Consider the following 13711-nt stretch of genomic DNA (forward strand, 5'->3'; position numbering starts at 1 on the left):
ACAGCAAAATTAATAAAGATAACTTATTTTGATCATAATACCAAACAAACACAAAAGGAAACTATTAAATATAAAAGTTAATTGAAGTTAATAATTTAATTGAAGTTGAGGAAAATTATAATAAACTAAATAAAAACAAATTAAATAAAAAAAAAAAACAATGCTAGAAAATTACCAAATGGAAACAATAACTAGAAAGGGCTCTATCATAAATATTAAAACCGGGAGATTATAAAATCTACTGCATTAAAAAAAAACTATCTTAAAATTCATGAATAATATAATTTATGAAGTACGAAATTTATTGTTAATGGCGAGAGGAAAAAAAAAGGGTATTTAAATCAGAAATAAATTGCTTTTAAAAAGAGAAAGCAGCAATCTGCCTCATAAAATAATCGTCTAATTTTAGTAATAAATAATTGTATGCTTCATTATTAAACAATCTTTTCCGTTTATTTTTTTTAATAAAATCAGAGGATTTTTAACGAAAGCTAATGCGATTCCACATCAAGCAAAATTTGAAAATAGAAGAGAAATCATGATTAAACGAAAGAATCTGAATTTATTTAATCGAAAAATATTGTTTCGTTAATTAGTGTCAAATAAATTAATATAACAGACAATAAAAAAAAAATAAAAAACGTTTTAAATTGTAATAATAATGTATTGTCAGAAATTATAGAACATTAATTTGTCATAATAAATCACGGAAAACAAAAATGAAAAAACTGGAAAAAAAAATAAAAGATTAAAAAAAAAATCTAACCTGTCAACAAGTTTCAAGTTCCTTGACTCGGACTTCTAATAGACAACATTCCAGAAATGATTAAGAATAATAGAAGAATCTTAAAGATGCTAAAAAAAATGTCGGTCCAGTAAAATTCGGTGTTTTTTTTAAAATTCCGTGTTGCGCAAGTGCAAATTACAGTTCTGAAAACGGAAGCGAAATCTCGCAATTTAATAGTGTCGAATTCTCTGACAATTGTTTCCAATTATGTTCAAAGTTTTATTTTGCTAAATTATTCTGATTACTTTTTAAATGATAAAATTTAATCTTTTCTTAAATGATGAACTTAACTATATTCTTACTTTATTATTGAACTAAAATTTGCCGTTTTTTAATCGTTTTTGTATTCCAATTTGTACTTCCATTTCAGTTTTTTTTTTTACTTAGTAATCTATAGGGATATATTTTTCTTTTTATTTCTCTTTCACTTTCTGTTCAACGATATGTGCAATGCTTGTTCTCCGCCCCCCGCATAAATCAAAGAGAAAAGGAAAACAGCATGCCACTCTCTTTTTGATTAACGGTAGCTTATCTGAAGACCACCAATTCTTTGGAATGCAAGGAAGAAAATAAAAAGTTTCCCCTTTTCCTGCCCCTTCCCGTTCTAAAGAACTTCAAGGTTACAGAAGAAATAATCAAGTTTTCTCTTGACATATGGTGGAAAAAATACCCCCACCCACCTTTTTCCCTACTAAACTTCAAAAATGAGTAACACTTCCGCATTTTTTCTCCATCCTTCCAGTTCAAAATGGCGGGAAAACCAAGCAAAATTTTTCCCGGTTTTCTGGGTACCGGATAAATGGTTCTGTACTGTATTAACGTATGCATTTTATTACTTAAAAAATAAAATTTTCCGTGTAAATCTGGAGATTTGGTAAATTGTAAATCAAGACTATGCCAATGTTCCACACATTGACTCTTCATGAAAGGTCTTCTGATTATCAGACAATTTCAATTTTCCAATGTACCTTTGGTCACAAGGGTTAAAAAAAAGAATATCAGTCTATAGGCTAAAATGGCTACCACTAACTAGTTAAATATCCCAAGACTGTTTGATTCATTCTTGTATTGAATAAACTGAAATTTTAGGGGCAGAGTATATCTTACCCTAGGGTTTGCAGTGATGCACAATTTGTATTTCGTCCTATTTTTTTAAGGATGCTTTTTAATTGGTGTTAATGAAAATTTTACAAATTCTCTTGTTGGTTGAAGGCTAAAACTGTTTAACTTCATATAAATTAAAAAATATTTGAATGTTTGGAGAAATTCTTCCTAATTTTTTTTTTTTTGCATAAACGCTTTTTTTATTTCAAAATTTTTAATTTAGTACTTGATTTCAGGTATTAATGAACTGAATAACTTTATTTTTAATAGGTTATTAGGTTTAAAGCAATATCTGAAACATATGAAGATATGGGTTTCCATCGAAAAGCTGCTTTCTTTAAGCGAATTGCAGCTATGCGTTGTGTTTCTTTTACAAATCCAAATCCTTCTTGGATACAGGTATCTAATATGATTGCAAATAATATTGAAAATTTGTTAATGTTTTGCTTCTTTCAGTAATTATTTTTTGTATTTTTCAGTGCTATAATTTGTTACTCCATTCTTTTGAAGGTTATTGTCTTCCTATTGATGCCAAAGACTTTCCTAGGGGTAAGAGAACAATTCTTAAAATATGGATGACATGAACATGATGAGGAACATGATTTTTCTGAGTGTCAATATAATGTTTATGTACTTAATACAATGTTAATGTACTTACACTTTAACATTATTTTTCAAAAGTTAGTACTGTTAAAGTGTCTTTTATGCAATTTGACATAATGCATAGCGTTTTTAAAAAGTGCTTCTTTTCGTTTTTTAAAAGCCCTAAAGGTGCTTTTTCATTGGGTGTTTTTTAAAAGTGCTTAATTTTCTCTTTTCAAAAATGAGATTTTTTTCTTTACCATTTTAATTTTTGCCATGTATTATGCAAAAGCGTGTTTTTCACATTGATCTATTCAACATTTACACAATTCATTCAACCACAATCCATTTCAGTCCATAGCTTTAGAAAGCGTCAATCATTTTACATGTTTGATGAAATACTTGCGAGTTTGCATGTCCGTCTACTGAGCTGGGTTCGGTGAGATTATTGCACTCTCATGTGCAACTCTGCTGCATTCTCAATTTCAGGCTTCTTTTTCCACCCTTTGATATCGAACTGAAAAATTCCTTGAACATTTTATAATGGCTAATATAATTAAAAAAAGAGTTCTTTGTCAAAAACTAGTTATTTTATCATCATCATGTAAAGTCTTTGAAAATTATTTTGCATTTTGTTAATATATTTAGTGCTTAAAAGTAATTTTGAGTGCTTAAAAAGTACTTAAAAGGTGCTTATTTTTTGTTGAAAGATTTGGCTATGCACCCTGATTTGAACTATTTTACCAACTTCTTACAATATTTAAAAGAACACTGAATAAAAATTCCAAGAATATTGCTGATTGGAATTTCATTTTTTTTTATTTATCCTTAATTTTTATGGACAGAATCTTCCTTATAATTATTGTCATTTATACACTATTTATTAAACTTTTACATTTTTTAAATTTTTTTTTATTAAACCAGGTTTTTTTTTTGGAAGATAATGTTAAAAACAAAGATTTTCAACATTCAAGTATTCTTATTTTGGATAGTCACGCTTTTGTTGTATTATTTTTCAGTCAATTCTCAGTTGATGCTTTTTACTATCTTTTGTCTCACAGAAACTGTAAACAATTTGATTTGATTATTGATATTTTTTAGTACAATTTTATGTTCACAATATAAATTAATTTCCTTCTTCATTTATCCCTTTTTTAATTAAATTGTTTTATTTTTCAAATTGATGTATTAATTTTTTGTCAACTTACAATAGATCGTTGTACTAACATATTGACTTAGAAGGTTTGTAAAAAATTTTATTGCTACAATCTTTTCAATATTATTTTATCTTCACAGTATATGTTCATTTTCTTTTAAAGCTGTTATTTTTTTAAAATATATGTATTAATTTGTCAGTTTTCGATAATTCATTTTTATTATCATATTTTCTCTGGAAGGTCTATATTGGCTGCTTGAAAAACTAAAGCGAAATTAATAAGACTTCTTTTTAACTAACGTGACAATATTATCTCTTTAATTATCTTTTCATATGTAACTGGGTGTATAACGCTTTTAAAAAGTACTTAAAGGTGCTTATTTTCCTTTTTCGTTTTTAAAAAACCCTTAATGGCGATTTTTTCATTGAGTATTTTTAAAAAGTTCTTAATTTTCTTTTTTCAAAATAAGATTATTTTCTTTACCATGTTGATTTGTGCCGTAAATTACGTAAACTGCTTGGTTTTCACATTGTTCCATTCTATGTTTTCCCTATTTATTCAACCATGATCCATTTCTACATACTGTCAGTCTGTAGCATATGAAAGTGCCAATCATTTTACATATTTGATTAAATCATTTTATACGTTGTCTTTCTGCAAGTGTCTACACTGAACTCTTTTCAGTGGGAAGGAATCATGCATTTATTTCTCTTATTAATTTCATCTTTTGAAGCTCCATTGTCTTAGTCATTGGCCAGCCAATGACGTTCTCACTCTGTTCTATTTATAAATTAGTACTATAATCCTTGAACTTGACTTAGGGATCATTCACTAATTACATTTTTTCATGTGGGGTCCAGAGAAGTCCACAATCACAGAGCTTCATCACCACAAAATTCCATATTCATGTAATTTTGACAGGGATGCAAAATTTAGTCAATAAATTTGTACTTAATCTTATATCTAGATAAATTATCTGTATTTGAATTATTTTTTATTTAGTTTACTGAATATTTTGTTTAAAGATCAATTTTCTAAAAAATAGAAAAAAAGCATAACTCAATGAAATATTAATTTGATATGTTAATTTAAAAATCATTACTTTGTTGAATTTTTTAATGCCAACCATTATATTTTTTAGAAATTTTAAATATAATTTTTTTAATTTTTTTTAAGAGACTGATATTATTTGATAATAAAATAACAAGAACTAATTTTTCACCCTAAAGTTATAATACTAGTAAATCATAAGCAGAAAGCTGTAAAGCTAACAAAATTGAAAAAAAAAACCTTTGCTATAACATTTTTGTTTGAAAATATACAAGCGCTTTGATTACATTATTAACACTCCTGTATTTTTTTATAGATATATTTTATGGCTGGCCTGGCATCCAAATTCAAATGTTACTCGATATTGTTGGTGTTGCTAAACAAATGGATAATCAAGCAGTAGCTGTTAGGTAATATCAAGTCTATAATTAAAATTTAACATAACTTCAATTCTTCACTCATACACCTTATACTCACATACAATAATGCTGTATTAAGAGATAGAATTAAATATAGAAATTATCTGCTTGGAATAACCAGTCCTATTTTTTTTTATCTTCAAAACTTTCTTCCTGTTCTATGCCCTGTGTTTTATTTCGGCTTTTTAGAATGTATTCTCCTTTACTCATATTTATAGTACAGATTTAAAATACGTGGATTTTTACTGGTTATGCCAGGAATTAAAAACAAAGTAAAATGTATTTTGTCGTTTTCGAAGACCACTCTTTAAATGAAGTGTGAACACTTTTTACACACCCCTCTTTTTGGCTGTAAAAATATCACTGCCAAAAATTTCCTCTCCCATAATGACCTCTACCCTTATATCCCCTTGTATTTAGCTTTATAAAAAGTAATAAATTTCATAACTTCTTGTTTACTGAATTTCATTTTATGATAGGACTGATGGATTTAATGATACAGCATTTTAAAATTTTAATGAATTTTTATCTTTGTGTTTAAAATAACAAATCTCCTGATCTATTAAAATGCACGGATTTTATTTATAGGCACTTCACTTTTTTACTTGATACACTACTGAATCATTTGGCACCAAGTGAGCAACAAGAAATTTGTCATCAGCTGGAAATATTAACTGCTAAATGTGAAGGTGCACCTGTGCCATTAATTTTAGATAATGGACTAGTACTTCCACCTGTTAACCTGCTTAGTTTGCCTTCTGTCAAGTATGTTATGTTTTTGTTTGTTTCTACTCATTTTTTAAGAGTATATTTTGTCATGCTTTATTGTTTTATTAACTAATTTTATAAATACCATAATTTCGCAAGGACACGCTGTGCTGTTATTGATTTAAAACTTGAAAATTTAATAGGAAGACGTATCTAACGGGGTGGTCTAAATAGCATTACTTTTGTTTTTTCCTTTAGAAAATTTTGCATTTATAAGCCCCACTGGAAATTTCATCAGCATTATTTCCACCTGTTATTAGTGCTTTTTATTTATTTTTTCAAGCTTAATGTTACTCCAAAGAATGGTCAACACATCTGGAACAGATGTTGAGTGTAGGGAATGGGTAAGGAGTGGAGAAGCATAAATCAGAAAGTAATGAATAAAGAAAATCAGGGTGGTGCCAGTGATGATGTTCCTAGTAAAACAGATTCTCTCTACCCCCCTTTTTTTTTCAGGAAATATGTCTCTTCCACTTGTCATGGTTTTTGTCTGTAAGCATGGGATGCCTCTCCACTCCCCCTTTTTTTCAGCTGCTAGTAAAAAACATATGAATGTTTGATGAATAAATGGTGCTGATGAGCCTGGGATGACCTTGAATATTCTTACAATTAAATTGTTTAAGAAGAATTTCCAACTTTCAACGAAAGGTCAGTGAAGATGGAAAAAAGCAACGTGGGAGAATTTTACATCTTCCTAGGCGGAGTCAGTAAAAGATCTGTTTTCTGAAGTGTGATTAGAGAAGAGAAAGTAGGGGGAGGAAAAGGGGAGTATAGAAACTTGTCTTAAATGCTTGGGAGAGGAGTGCTTTTTCTTTGTTGTTTTTTCCATCGCTCGTATTTCTGTCTTAAGAGTTCGATAATTTTCTTCCTTAGCTTTTTTTTTATCGTTTAATCTTCAGTTCTGATCTTCAGTTGCATTTTTGTTTTGTTAATATTTTTGTTTTGTTAATATTTTTCCTTTGGTAATATTTTTGTTTCATTAGTGTTTTTGTCTCATTAATTTTTTGTTTTGTTTTAATTTTTGTTTTATTTAAATTTCAATATAAGCTGTTTTTAAGTTATAAGTTTCAAGTGCCTCCCATTAAGAGGAAAAGTTATACGACTGCATTTAAGCTCTCCGCAATTAAAAGAACTGAAAAAATCAGAAATCAGGGTGCTGCTCGAGAATTGTATGTTGATGAACGGTGCATACGGATATGGAAGTCAGAAAAGGAAATATTATCTCAACTACCCAAGACCAAGCGTGTTCGGCACGATGGCACTGTTGGGTGGCCTGTGTTGGAGGATAATCTGGCAACATGGGGCCAAAGGGTTGTCCCTCTCTACAGTGTGGATTTGCATACAAGCAAAATTGATTGCCATCCAGATGGGTATTCCAGATTTTAAAGGAGGACCGAATTGGTGTTTCAGATTCATGAAGCGAAAGAACTTGTCTGTGCGCCAAAAAACCACAGTAGGTCAAAGATTGCCAATGATTGGATAGAAAAAAAAGCTTCTTTTTTAACTTTTGTCTCTAAAAAGATAGAGAAACGTGGACTGAATCACAGACAATTAATAAACATGGACAAGGTTCTGCTTTTCTTCGACTGCCCTCCCAACTGTTGGAAAATGTAAACAAATGTTTTCCTCTCTTCTGTGTCACTTCCTGGGGGAAATTGTGTCACTTCCTGTTGTGTCTCAGCTAGAAGGAAGTGGGTGTTTTTGTATTTAGTTAGTTATGTTTTGCTTTGCATAGAGTTATGTTCTTTTCTTGAAGAGTTATGTTTAGTTTTGTAGAGTGTAGTTTTCTTTCTTTACATTTAAAGTTTTATCTTCTTCAATAAACAAAAATATACAGTTTTCTGTGAATTGAATTCTTCATTTACCATAGATGTCTGCAATATCTGAAACTTAATAAGTTGGCTCCTATATTCAGCACCAACAGGACTGTGGAAGAAGCAGGGACAAAATCCATGGCCATAGTGACCACAGGCCACAGAAAAATGTCCTTTATCTGTGTGCTAGGATGTTCCGTAACAGGGGAGAAGCTTTCCTCTTTGCTTATCTTCAAGAGGAAAACCATACTGAAAGGAGATTTTTCTAAAGACGTAATTATTAGAGCAAACAAAAAGGGGTGGATGTGCGAGGATAGAGTGCTGCAGTGGCTGGATTTGATGTATTGGAAGTGTAAAGGTCCTTTTTTCCAGCCAAGCGGATTATTGATCCTCGACTTGCTGCGCTCCCATAAAGTGAAATCTATTAAAGATTTGTGTAAAAAAATGCCCACAGAACTTGCTATCATCCCTGGTTGCCTAACGAAGATACATCAACCTCTTGATACATCATTCAAGCAAGATGAAAGGCGACTGTGGGAGAACTGGATGGAGCACAGTATCCACTCCTAGACTAAATCCAGACATGAATGGAACAGAATTCTGTATTGGAAGTGTAAAGGTCCTTTTTTCCAGCCAAGCGAATTATTGATCCTCGACTTGCTGCGCTCCCATAAAGTGAAATCTATTAAAGATTTGTGTAAAAAAATGCCCACAGAACTTGCTATCATCCCTGGTTGCCTAACGAAGATACATCAACCTCTTGATACATCATTCAAGCAAGATGAAAGGCGACTGTGGGAGAACTGGATGGAGCACAGTATCCACTCCTAGACTAAATCCAGACATGAATGGAACAGAATTCTGTATTGGAAGTGTAAAGGTCCTTTTTTCCAGCCAAGCGAATTATTGATCCTCGACTTGCTGCGCTCCCATAAAGTGAAATCTATTAAAGATTTGTGTAAAAAAATGCCCACAGAACTTGCTATCATCCCTGGTTGCCTAACGAAGATACATCAACCTCTTGATACATCATTCAAGCAAGATGAAAGGCGACTGNCCTTATATATATATATATATATATATATGTATGTATTTAGAACATAGGGGACAAAACCTCTCCCTGAGGGCATCCTGAGGTTGCATGCACTCCCATGCTTGCACCCAATAAAAAGGAACAAACATACCTAGAGGATAGCAAATTGGCTATCGACCTGGTAATTATTGAATTTATGCCTCTGTTCCCAAGTGCATTGATGATAGTCTCAACAGGGACTTTATCAAACGCACTTTCAATGTCAGTAAATACCGCAGGAGCAACCTCCCTATCTGATATAGTTTTCTCAAGCAGGAAGGAGAGCTCATCTAAACGTGTACGCTAATATAGGTGTTTATATTGGCTATATTATAACAAACATCAGTTTGATACAGTGTATTGTCTCAGTAAGTATTTAACAAATTAATTTTCCTCTTATTTGTTACTGGGACCAAAGAGTTTAAACTACAGTCCCTGGCCAAATTATTAGGCACACTATAAGATTCTATGTAAAATCTTTATTATCAGGTGATGCTATACAGCTGTATTGTTTTCACATGACTGAAACCGGTTTGCACTTGTTTACGTTCGTGTATCATTTGGTTAAATTAGAAGATTTTTTTAATTTTTTATTTCCAATGAGCTGCACAAACGGTCTTGCCGATAAGCAGACCTAGTGCTTTCTCCAGAGGTGGTATCCACTCTTTCCACAATGGGTGAGATACCGTTGGTCATGTTAATTTGGACGTATAGTTTCTGCCACAATAGATGGCAGCACCAAGACTCTATTTGGATGCTGAAGTGCACTAGGAATTTAATTTTGCCGGAAATGCCGAGAGCCAATAAGGCACTCCAGAGATCTTTTACATGCCGCATAATCATATGACATGGCCGCTGAGGATTTTCTGCATTCCGAAAATCCGGTGTCTGGGCCGGGGATCGAACCCGCAGACTTGGACTCAGAAGGCCGACGACAAACCAACTGCGCCACCTAGCCACGATAAATTAAAAGATATATAATATAAATTCGCCGATATGTTATATAAATATAGAATATTTATTATATCACGTAATATATTAGTATGTTACAATAATTAGACCAAATTATTAGATACACTGTGTTTTTTTAATAATTACATGTTTTGCATGAGTTTGTACGTAATACTTTTATTTTTAAAATACATGTAATGGGGTTTTATTCAAGAGATTTTTTTATGCTTCCTATTTGTATTTATTTTTAATGTATTGCATTACAATGTTAACTAATAGATACACTAACGTAAACAAGTGCAAATCAGTTTCATCCGAGTAAAGCCAATAAAGCTGTATAGTATCATCTGATAATTAAGATTATACATAGAATCTTATAGTGTGTTCTATAGTTTGGCCAAGGACTATATAACTTAAAAAAAATCAATAACTGGTATAAACTGTTAACTAGGACTTGTTTTAAATATACAGTTTGAATTAATATGAAAGAAGTTAAATAAAAACCAAACGGCATTTCAAAGTAAGCATGTCAGCAAAAACAGTACTTCTTCAAAGGACACACTGCCCTGCTATCATGCTGGGGCATTTCTGTAGTCAGTGGTTCAGCCCTGAGGCCCACAAGGGGAACCACTGAGTGGTTCAGCCTATTTCTTCAAAAAAGAATAAGAACTCTAGGTCTCATAAATAAGTTAAGGTAGGAAATGATATTAATCATATGAGAATTCTTTTCATCATTATATGAGATAGTTTAACATTTAAATATTATTCAATATTTTCTTGTAATTAATGAATTTTTATTTATTCCTATACAATTATCTTTAAAAAAATATTTTTCAAAGCAAGCATTTTTATAATTGATTTGTAAATAAATGTTTTGAAATGCTTATTATGTTTTTATATCTTGTTCAAGGTCTTTCAAGCTCCAAAATCTTGCTCCCCATTTGAGGCCTGTAAAAATGCCAGGACTTGATTCAAAATTAAGCACAGTTCAAGAATCAATCTTTATTTTTACACCTTTTCATAGAGATAGAGATAAGAATGCCAAAGATAAATGCAAAATAGGTATTTATTTTTTATTCATTCTATTACATGCTTTCATATGCTTTTTTTTCCTCATTAGTATTTATTTTCTTTTTAAATTTAAATCTTGTCTAGTGAAAAAAAAACTTGATATAAAGATTGTTGCCTAAGATGTTATTAAAGTACCTAATTAAGATTCTGTTTTATATTCAAAATACAGGTCTTTTTGAAACCTTATTTGTCTATAAAATAAAAGTTTCTCTGATGCCGAATTTTGAAAATTTTGTTTACAATAAAGGGTACTTGTATAACTAAGTAACTGTGGCGAAAAGCTCTAACTATTTTTTCTGAGATAACAGAACTATTTGGCAAAACTTTAAAAAAATATATAGTAAATGTGTCATAATTTTGCCGTATAATATAAAATTTCATAATATTGTAATTACCACGTAAATAGTATTAATAGATTATTGCTTACTTTTTCTTTTATTCATTGAAAATGACATTTAACCTTAAGCAAATTGCAACCAAAAAAATTTTAATATTGTCTGTTTTTCAATACACCTCATAAACTTAGTATTCTTTTTCACAAAAATAGGCGAAGAAAAAAGATTTTCTATGGAAGGATTTTGTTTAAAATTTAGTATGTAACTGAAAATTAGGCAAATTTCTTTGATAGGAAATCTTCTTATAGTTTTCCTATATTGCTGTTAGTGAAATTTAACATGTTTCTAAGTTTTCAATTAAGATATGTGATACATGTTTATAAGCTATTTTTCAGTCTTTCCTGATCTTAAACTTTCAGTTAAAAAGCTGGGATGTAGGCTTGTTCCTAAGAAGTTGAACCCGGAAATAATTATGGGAAAGCTGAAAGTTATTTTAAAAAATGTGGTTTTGGCCAAATATGTATATTTACTCCCTTTTCTGAGATGAATTTTGACCCAGAAATAAGAATCTTTTACTTTTCAGTGGATTTTTATCTTTTTTTTTGTCTTTTTTACCCATTTTCTCTGTTTTTAAATTTTTTTTTGTTGATTTTTATCCTATTTCAGTTGTTTTATGATCAAATAAGTTTAATATCACAGAAGAGAACTTAGTAAAAAATGTGATCAAAAATCAATTGGATTTATGCTCACACTATGTTTTTTTTTCTTATTTTTTTTAACACGAGCTCTATACATGAAAGTTCAAGGTTATGACATTTTTTTAAAGAAGTAACATACCTCATTGACAATGCCTTGCATTTTCAATTAAATTTTCTACTTGCATAATTGTCAGTAATCTGCAAAATGGTAATGCCCAGAGTGATAGTCAACAAATTGATTTTCCTCTTGCTGAGTTTGTCAAGTTAAAGAGATTGAAGTCATTTCATTATGTTCAAATTTGTATTGAGGGACTGAAATACTTTGATCTTTCCAAAAATAGTGAAACTAAGTTTAAAACGTTAAATGAATTACAAAAATATGAAGAGCCAAATCCATTTAAAATGAACTTTTATTAGATTTTTTTTTCTCAATGAGATAAATGCAAAGATACCAACTTGCTCCCCTTGTGGGAAATTTTTTTTTCAGTCATAGCAGTTTTAATGTATGATTCTTAGTTTCAGAAATTTGATTTAAAGATATTTCCTCCTCCACTAAATATGAATAATCTACACAAGTGCAATCTATATCTGAAGTATAATTTATGAAAAAAATCATTTTACTTAAAACAGAAAAAGTTAAAATTGTTTTAATTGCAATTTATTCAAGGTTGCTTTTTTTTCTTGCTTTTTTTCTGTAGATTATTAATGTAATCTGTGTTATATTCATTTTTTAGATTTTAAATGGGTTGAAGGTGATGTTTGTGAAGTTGCCTTGCAAGTATTTAATCCATTACCTTTTGAGCTTAAAGTTACTCACATGGTAAAAATTATTTTATTGACTTTTGTTTAACAATATTTTAAATTAAAAAATTAATTCTTGCTAAGATACCTAAAACACCTGTCATGATTTCTTCTTAATGTCAGGCTCATAATAAAATATGCTAGTAAAAGGAAATATTAAAAACTATATATATATGGACTTTTTAACTTTATTTCTATGTTCTTTTTTTGTTACATTTTAAATGCAACTTTTTTAAAATATTGGTTGTCTCTATTCAAAATCTGCATGTACTATATATATATATGCTTGCCTGAATTTTTGCATGATGAATAAATTAAAAGCATCAGATTCATTTTATGTTTTACTTGTGTGTTACACAGTATGTATGACGTATTACACAGTATGCTAAAATTCAATAAATAAAAAAATTTTATAGTAAGCAAAGTAATGCTGAACAATCCAATAGCAATACTTAAATTTTTTTTACGGATTTAGCTTTATGCTATTCGACTTAAAAAAATTTTACTACAGTAATTTCTGGTAAAAAGGTCATAGCCTATATGTATTTAAAAGTTAAATACTGCAATCATAATGGATTTATTCAAAAAAGTTTTAAAAAAATATTCTGAGATAGTGACCAAAATAAGTTTCTGTTGAAAATGGTATTCTTTTTCTTATTTTTAATCACTACTTTTTAAAGTTTTGGCATTACAAGAAAAGCTTTTGAACACCAATGTCAGCAATTTTAGTGGCTGTATGCACATGCATATTAAATTCCAATATGAAATTATAATTAAATCAGAGCAGTATATTAATTTTTCCATTTCCTTTATCTATATTTTTTTTGTAAACATTTTATTTTCAAATTGTTGAATCTGAAAATAATATATTTTCATTTATTTATCAGCATTGATTACATTATCTGTAACTGGGATTAATTTCCTATTTCTGATAAATAATTACAGCCATGTAATTAACTAATCACCCCATTTAGTAAAGATAGAAAAAAAGAATGTATAGAAAAAAAGAATGTATAGAAGCAGTGTTAATTTTAAGCTGGATTTAAGCAGTACACTGTTTGCTCTTTAGCTAAAAATTTTTTTCGTCTTTCGATCCCTGATA

The 13711-nt window shown here is 29.8% G+C and overlaps 1 protein-coding gene across 2 annotated transcripts in view; it reads left to right on the forward strand.

Annotated features, from left to right (window-relative positions):
• The window catches only part of LOC107455834 (trafficking protein particle complex subunit brun), a 75223-nt gene that overhangs the window by 36384 nt on the left and 25128 nt on the right, over positions 1-13711 (forward strand). For both annotated transcript variants that reach the window (XM_016073546.3, XM_071187804.1), the window contains exons 9-14: positions 2162-2290; positions 2371-2440; positions 4997-5090; positions 5688-5864; positions 10615-10766; positions 12543-12628. In XM_016073546.3, coding sequence (XP_015929032.1) covers positions 2162-2290; positions 2371-2440; positions 4997-5090; positions 5688-5864; positions 10615-10766; positions 12543-12628 — 708 coding nt within the window. The remainder of the gene's footprint in view (positions 1-2161; positions 2291-2370; positions 2441-4996; positions 5091-5687; positions 5865-10614; positions 10767-12542; positions 12629-13711) is intronic.

The sequence above is a fragment of the Parasteatoda tepidariorum genome, chromosome X1, assembly GCF_043381705.1.
Source record: "Parasteatoda tepidariorum isolate YZ-2023 chromosome X1, CAS_Ptep_4.0, whole genome shotgun sequence".
NCBI classification, from domain to species: Eukaryota; Metazoa; Arthropoda; class Arachnida; order Araneae; family Theridiidae; genus Parasteatoda; species Parasteatoda tepidariorum.